We start from the raw sequence: 8,674 nt of genomic DNA on the forward strand, positions 1-8,674 counted from the left end.
TATGGTTACTATATTATGTTACAAAGCAAATAAATATTCTGCATAGTAAAAACAGTTTAATGAAAATTAATACTATTTTCCACTGTATTTCCATTAAATTTTGGAGAAATAACTGTCCATATTGTACCCATAAGAGCATTACTGCTAAGTCATATGATATTTTGTACATGTTAAATAGCTCAAAAGAAAAATTTTGGGCTTTCCCTTTTTTCCCTATAGAACTGAGAGAGAGAAAAAAGGCAGATGCTGAGGGGTGGTTGTTTAATAGATTATATAAACACTGAAAAAGGTCAACCTTTTACTTGAATTTTTAAAATAATACAGGTTGAACAAAACATAGACTACTAAAAATGTGGCTTTTCAAAACAAAAAGTATTTGAAAATGGAAAAATTTGACTTAAAATTGGTATTTTATTAGCTGTAATAACATGTCATTATTTTGTTGCTTTTTTCAAATATGCAATAAGAGCTTCTCTCTCACTCTTCTTTTTAAGACCAGCAAAAATCATTTTTGTTCCAGGGATATATTTTTTAGGGTTTTCCAAATATTCCATCAGAGTGGCTTCACTCCAGGTAATACCTAAGGAGTTGAAAATAAAATTTACTTGTTGTACTCCATTTATTACTTAATATATTACACATGCATGAATAAGAGCTTGATCATGAATTCAAAATTGAGACCAACATTAATTAATACTATTTATAAACAGGGTCAATCGAAGGCAAGAAAAAGCAAGGGAAATTTATGTTTGGCCAGGCTGTTCTGGGTTCCCCCTAAAGGAAACCCAACACTCTCATTATAATCCTTGATTTTCTGGTAGTTCTGGTATTAGCTAATTTGCCTGGACCTACCGACCTTAAGCATCATCCCATCCTCCTGACCTTTTCTGTCCCGTCAAATTGACAGCATTTGATGCCCTGGTCACTCAAGGCATGACATGATATGACATGACAGTGGGCAGAAAACAAGACAATTATTAGCTAAAATGTTGGCAAAGATGTCTTGCATCCTCAAATAATATAAAGTCCTTGATATATTTTTAAATATGAATATTCTCCCAGGAATGATACTGTCTAGCAATTTTTAATAATATGGTAGGCCAATTGGGGAAAATATTTTTGTTCAGGAGGTCATATAGTGTCGCTTAAATAATGTCACAAAGACAGCTGATTAATGCAGAAATGCATAAGCCTGGGCCTGTCTATAACATTACAGCAGCAGAAAAATGTCTTAATGTTTTGAATATTTGGATCAATGATAACACTTTATATCATGCTTTATTTATGTTGATCTATAATACACATCTTATAACAAATTTTTGTCTCTAATTTCAGTTTCTTCCTCCAAATCTTTACAAACCCCTTGAGTAATATCAAACTGATATGATTTGAAATCCAGTACCATTTCTCTGATTCTTTCAATTCACCCTTCTGAGGAATGCTCATAGTCAAAAGTTGGCAACAGCAAAATGATAAAGCAGTTTATGAATCATTCACCAGCTGGACAATCAAAATTTAAATGAACTTGCTACAGTTTTATGAGATTAAAAATGAAATGTATTTTTGGAAAATCTAGTACCATCCCCTTTTAAAATTACCTTCACCTACTCTTAGATGTTCTGATATATATTAAATGTTGTTTCCCTCTTTCGAATGTAAGCTCCTTGAGGGCAGGAACTATGTTTGGTTTTTTTTTTCTTTGTCTTCCAGTTCTTAGCATAATGCCTTTCACAAAGTATACACTTAATAGTTATATTATATATTGACTGATCTTATCAAACAGAAATTTTTAACTTAACCTCATTAATATTGATGTCCAGAGTTATAACTCCTAGACTCACTAATTCTTAAGTGCCTTCTGAATTGCCAAATAAACTGAGGTTCTGTTCCTATAGTATTCTGAGTTATATAGTTTATAATACACTAATATTTTTAATTTCTATGGTTTTTATTTAGTTATGCAAAAGCCATCCTGAAGTATGGGACAAACCATTAGCCTTGGGGTCAGAATTGTTGCTGTCATTCTTAAGTTATTCAGTTGTGGTCTGACTCTTCATGACCCCGTGGACCATAGCATACTGGCCCTTCTGTCCTCTACAGTCTCTCTAGGTCTGTCCAAGTTCAGATATACCAATATTTTAAAACTAGTAATCCACACAGTATCCTCAATCACGACTAATAGCTCACGTTTTTAACTTCCCCTCTGAAATAGGTACGGTCTTACCAGCTCCAGTTTGTAAATGGGATAACTGGGACTCAAAGATATTTTTTCAAAGCAATTTGCCTGTTGTCACACAGCATGTAAATTTCTGGGTCAGAGCTCAGTCAAGTCTTCTGACTCCATCCCTCCTGTTTCTTCTCTTACAATAGCCAATATCTCCATCCACACAAAGATCCTAAAGTCTTCTAAGTCTATTACCTTTATGCTACTGACATGCCCCTGTCTCTTGAGGTTTGCTAGAATTCCCAGTGTGGAAAGAGTAGAATTACTGATGATGCTACACCATTCATGCTATCCTTCTCCTAGGATGCTCAGGAACATCCCTCTCTGCACTCCACCCAGTAATCTCAAAACCTCTCAGAAAGTTTGGATGCTCCTAGTATTTTCTGATAATTCAACTGTTTAATCAAAACAACCCTCTCCCCAACCATGCCAGGTAACAAAAAGTTTACAATAGTATTAGGTACCTACCCTTAACAGAGTGTTATGAATGCTCATGGATAAAATATGTAAATGGAGAATCCCTTACAAAGGGAGTAGGCGAAATAAATCTGCATAATCAAAAGAAATGCATAGAACATGCATTCCTTTAAATCTAGGGTTCTAAACCTATTTTTGGATCATGAACACCTCTGTCAGTCTGGTTAACCAGGGACCCTTTCTCAAAGTAATGTTTTGGAATGCATAAAATACATAAGGCACAAAAGAAACCAAATATATTGAATTATGGCATTAAAAATATTTTCAAAAGTCTCATAGACATTGGAATCTCTCCTTTAAATACAGCTTCCTCTGTGCACATGAAATTGGAATAGTAATTGAATATTAGAATTAGATAATTGACATTAGAATGAAATAGAAATAAAAATAAACTTACACACTTTCCCAAAGTAATGAGTATTAAATAAGGAATCTATGAGGTATCTAGACAAACAATGCTATTTTGCTTGACATCACTAATTCCTTTTATCCAGAGAATGAACTGTTATCCTGATGTAAGTCTATTTTATACAGTAAATCAATATTTGAGTAGTATTTATTTTAAAATTAATTTTTAATTCATTCAACAAATACTTATTGAGTACCTACTATGTGCAACCAAACTGAAAGAATAGAAGGAAATATCATACTCTCTTAATACTTCAAAATATTTGGGTTTCTTGCTACTTACTACTGAGTTTTACCTTTCTTTTGGTTTGCCTCAGAATAAGAAAATCCAGGTGCTTGTCCTGTTTTTCGACCGAGGAGACCCCAGAGATTTGGACCCGTCTTATGTTTTCCACCCTTTTCCACTGTGTGACACTGAGCACATTTTTGGACAAAGATTTTCTTGCCTGCATCAGCATCTCCCATTTTTTTCTGAAATGAAATGAGATTAAATTGCAAACTAAAAAGAAAAGTACATTATTCTTGAGGAGAATAGAAAACTAAGATTTCAAATCTGAGGAAATGTGCAAAATTGATCATGACTAATGAGGAAGAAAAGAAAATAGCAAGCAAGATCATGGAGAAAGTGAAAAAGTAGGGGGAAAAGCAGTGTTCTTTTCTCATATAAGTGTTAAGAGACTTCTTTCCAACTCTAAGCACCAATTTAATTGTGATTATCACTAAATCAATATACTACATTTTTCATTTTACAAACAAAACTTTGGATTTAGAGAAGAGTATTCACATTCATATTCTTATATCTTGCCTCTGCCACATATTGTTTGTGGAACCCTAAGTGAGTGGGGTGACAAATTCTCAGTGATCCTGAACAACTCTCAATTCCCTCGGATTCCAAGTTTCCCAAACATATCCATCTGCATTGTTAAAGAAAGTTCTTTATTCAAAGCACCCTCCACAAATGAAATCATAAGTCTTCATTAAGGAAAAAAACCCAAGACTTAAATAAAGCATAAAGCATACAAGCATTCAAAAGTTCCATTTTAGAAAAATGGTCAAATTTCAGTTATCAGACTTATTTGCATAGACATATTTTTAATACCTTCTGATCTTAAAACCCTTTCACTATGTGCTCTAGAGACAAATTAAATGTTTTAGTTTTTCATTAATTCATTGTACACCAGTCACATTCTACTTTTTTATGTTTTCAAAATTGCATATCAAAAAATAAAACAAACTAAAACATGTATGCTTAAGAAAGCAACTTATTTAATAAAACATAAATTTTCTGACTTTAGAATTTTCTGTTTTTATTAAATTACTTAAAACTAAAATGTTAAAAAATTGGGAAGTGCTCAAATACTATACTCATTGTAGACACTTTATAATTCCTGCAATAGTGATTATTCAAATAACTAACAACAAATTTTATAAAACATAATGAAACTCTAGCAAGTTGTAAACATTTTACACTTCATTTTCAATTTAATTTCTTAAGAAAGTTGCCAATTTAAAAGTCAATGGCATTATACTAAATTAGATATAGAATTATCAACAAAAATGAACATTATTTAACATAGCAATATAATATATAAGATTGATTTAAATTCAGATAGCACCATTAAACGCCTTTACAATTGTATAAAGTTTTAAACTTATGTAATTTTACAAATTATTACTTTACTTCCATAACTATATTTATACATAACTACAAGTCCCAAATAAAGTTTGCCTAAAACATTTATTTTGGTCAGATTTATCATAATTTCTATCATAAAAATTAGTTATCTCCTCTATTCAAATTACACAAAAGTTAATGTGATTTCAACAGTGCAAAGATAAAATTGGTTGTTGATTGCTATAATGTCGTTGCTACTTCTTACTAAAGTGTTTTTTGAATACCTGGAAAGTAATAAATTTAATATATAATTTTATGTTACTGAAATATGGAAATATTTAATTTTCCTATCATGTCGCTGCATTCTGAATACAAAACATAAACTTCTAAGTGCTAGAGAAATGTAAGTTATTTCATTCTAACAAAATAATATCTTTTACTATATAAGTTAATTAGAAAAGCATATTTAATCAAAAACAAAATATAGTTTAGTTTCAACTATTATCAATGAATTTATTAAGATAATAGGTTGTACTTTACTATACTGGCATTGTCTAACTATATTAAATTTTTGCAGATTTCCAAGGTATCTCTCTTAGTTTCTTTCATTCTCCTGATTTTTTGTTTGATTTTGGCTCCTTATTAAACTTCTTACACCATCATGTGTGTTTCCAAGAATTGTATTTAATACTTCTTCAATAAAATGATTATGACTTAAAAATTTTTATAGTTATAGCTGCATAAAGCTATCTTTAATCATAACTATACCTAATGACAGATCTCTACAGTAAAAACCAGAGTGGACAAGAGTTACTTGGTATGGTCCCACAGCAAGGAACCAAATTCCTTTAAGTTTTGTACCCTCTCTAACAATTTCAATCATTCCAATTGGCCTTGTAAGATTATAGGATTATAGGACTTCTAAAGGGACTTTAAGAATTATCTAGTCCAACTTTTATAGTTAAAAAAAGTAGGCCAAGCCTATTTTTCCCCTCCCAATGGCCAAAGTAAAATGAAGCCACACAAGTAAATGCCTGAACTAGAATTCATACCCATATCCTTTTATCCCACTCAAATGCTTCTTTCTTTAAGCCAGACCCAGAACTTTTTTCCTTAAGCTACTACTGAATTGCTTTCTTAAAGGCATGCACCAGTTCTGTGTACTCTCAGGCCTCTGTGATGGAGTTAACCCGACAGTTTTTATGACTAGAAGTTTATACAAAGCAAAGTAAAGAATTTTTTTTCTTCTATTCTCAGCTTATTTTCTAGGTTTTTACCAATTTCAGTTCTTGGAGGATGATGTCAAAAATGTTTTCCTTGAAAAAAATTGACCAACATTTATATTTTTTCTTTTGATTTGGTTTCTATTGATTTATTTAGATGACCCCAGTAATAAACAAGTTGCCTCTAAAAGCAAAATATATCCAGTACCACCACCATTATCCTCATAAAATAATCAAACCCTGAGTACAAACTGCATATTTCCACTAACAATGTAAAAGGCAGATTGCATTCGTAGTGCTTGTAGTTAGACAATTTTTTTAAAAAAGGTATATATATGAGTCCCATACACTGCTAATTATACATGGAAGTCCCTAAGAATATATACAATTTCTATTGTTACCATGCTTTAAAACTACTGTGCAAATTGTATATCCATTTAAAATCTACTGCTGCCACTTTTGCTTCAGACCCTAGAGGTCTTTTTCTAGATGATAGGATAAGTGTCAAGAGAATGTATATTTATACATAAAAGAAAGCAAAAAAGTAAAAAAAGCACCCCCCAAAAAAAGAGCAACTTTGTTAATAATTTGTTAAATTTATTTATTTAATATTTATTATTATAACAATTTTAAAAGGAATAATGTTAACTTAAATTTCAAATTTAAACTTCCAAATGGCTACAAACTCTTCCATTTTTCCAGGGTAGTGTAATTTCAACATCAGTTCAATACACTGAATTCTGTGAAACCTGTAATATCAGATTAATGAGAGATTGAGAATTACCCAGCTGCCCTTGTGCTGGATTGAGGTGAGCATTCTACTTTTGCCTGAATAGGAAAGGTAATAGTGTCAGAATCTTTGGTGTGCGGTTTGGTTTTACCCCTTTTTTCCCCTTAAACACATTGTAGTTCACTGGTGAGGGATAAGGAAATAGAGACCTATGATTTCATTGATGTAGGGAATTCTCAGGTGTGGAAATTACCTGTGCCAATGCAGAAGGGCACTTTCTCTGCAAGATAGATGATAGATAGATAGATAGATAGATAGATAGATAGATAGATAGATAGATAGATAGATAGATAGATAGATAGATAGATGGATGGATGGATGGATGGATGGATGGATGGATGGATAGATAGATAGATAGATAGATAGATAGATAGATAGATAGATAGATAGATAGATGGATAGATGGATGGATGATAGGTAGATAGATAGATAGATAGATAGATAGATAGATAGATAGATAGATGATAGATAGATAGATAGATAGATAGATAGATAGATAGATAGATAGATAGATAGATGGATATAGATATAGGCTTTAGAAAGCCGTTCAGAGCAATAAGGTGCAGAAGCAAGATCTGAATTCAGGTCTTCTTGACCAAAGCCATCTCATAATCTTCACATTCCACTATACCAAGCTGGCTTTCATTTGTTTTTGTTTGTTTGTTTGAGGGCTGTTGTTATCGTTGTTGTCTTAAGGAAAATAGTAATATCAAGGGGAAAAGGACCTGGAAGATTGAAGTTTGCTTTGAAGTTTCCTAAATTGGCCTGAAGGCCAAGTTGCTCATGAGGCAGTTCAGTAGAAGGAATGTTGGAGATGGAGACAGAGGAACTAGGTTCAAATGCTGCCTCTGCTAACGTTACCTGTGCGAGTTTGGGCCAGTCTTATTCTCTTTGAACCTCCTTTTTCTCATCCGTAAAACCAAGGAATTGAACTAAAAAACGCCCTAAGGTCGCTCCAGCGCTAACTAGAGGATCTGATGACGCCTTCTACACTCCAGCCCCTCGAAGAGCTGACCTTCCGCTAAAGCCTGCTCCGACCAACTGCGGTCGCTCCCAGCCTGGTCAGACTTCCCGGTGCCCCTCACCTATGATCTGAGGAAATTCTCTAGCCGCTACTGCCGCCTTGACCTTGACCTTCGCGTGGAGGGCGATGCCGCCCAGCGGCCACACAGGAGTTGAGAAAGGCCTGAGCCAGCGTCCCCAGCGCTTCGGCCTCCAGGAGTGAGCCGCTTCGACAATCCAGACAATCCGAGCGGACGCAGGGCCGCGGGTCCACGTGAACCGAATGGTGACTTCCACACCACGCGAGGTCACTGGCTCTTGTGACCTCCTCACAGGACTGAGGATGGAGGGAGGGCTTGGAACCGCCCTAAATCATCGTGGAGTTAGGATTAGGAAAAAAAAAATTAAGAGATCCCTCTCCCCGGGAAGAGAAGGTGAGCGAAGGGTAGAGTTGGGAATGGAATCCAGGTCCTCTGACTCCAATAGCCAGCTCTCTGCTCTCAGAAGCTGTCTATCCGCTATACTTGGATGTCAAATTTCAGGGGATGCCAAGATTTGAAGCTGGAAGAGCCATTTAAAGCTGACCTTCTCCATTCTCCTTGTTTTACAGAGGGATGGGGAAACTTAAGGCCCAGAGATAGACAGACAGAGCGACACCTCCCTGTATTTGGTTTTCTAATCTGAAAAATGAGAGGGTTAGACTAAATGGCCCTTGAGGTCCTTTGTTACTTCTCAATCTGTGAAAGGTATTAATTTGGTTAAAAGAACTGAACACAGAGAAGATCTTATTTCACTTACTTTGAACAGCTGCATTAAGATAAGTTGCATCTACTACTTTTGTAAATCAAATTAATATCAACTTAGAGATGGAAGACTAAATATTTATTACAACCTCCTTATTTTACAGATGAGGAAATTGAGGCACACACAATGAA

General features: G+C 34.1%; 1 protein-coding gene across 2 annotated transcripts; it reads right to left on the minus strand.

The window, feature by feature from the left end:
• Positions 1-391: 391 nt before the first annotated feature.
• On the minus strand, positions 392-8,026 carry LOC100026811 (cytochrome c, testis-specific-like). 2 transcript variants are annotated; one of them, XM_007494429.3, is made up of 3 exons: positions 7,823-8,026; positions 3,406-3,580; positions 392-580 (listed from the first exon to the last, which is right to left on the minus strand). In XM_007494429.3, exons 2-3 carry the CDS (start codon positions 3,572-3,574, stop codon positions 435-437), a joined length of 315 nt encoding a protein of 104 aa, XP_007494491.1. In that variant the 5' UTR covers positions 3,575-3,580; positions 7,823-8,026; the 3' UTR covers positions 392-434. The 2 variants fall into 2 exon arrangements, with proteins under 2 accessions (XP_007494491.1, XP_001377302.1); XM_001377265.4 differs by lacking the exon at positions 7,823-8,026 and adding an exon at positions 7,599-7,740.
• Positions 8,027-8,674: the final 648 nt, after the last annotated feature.

This window comes from Monodelphis domestica, chromosome 4 (genome assembly GCF_027887165.1).
Source record: "Monodelphis domestica isolate mMonDom1 chromosome 4, mMonDom1.pri, whole genome shotgun sequence".
Taxonomy (NCBI): domain Eukaryota; kingdom Metazoa; phylum Chordata; class Mammalia; order Didelphimorphia; family Didelphidae; genus Monodelphis; species Monodelphis domestica.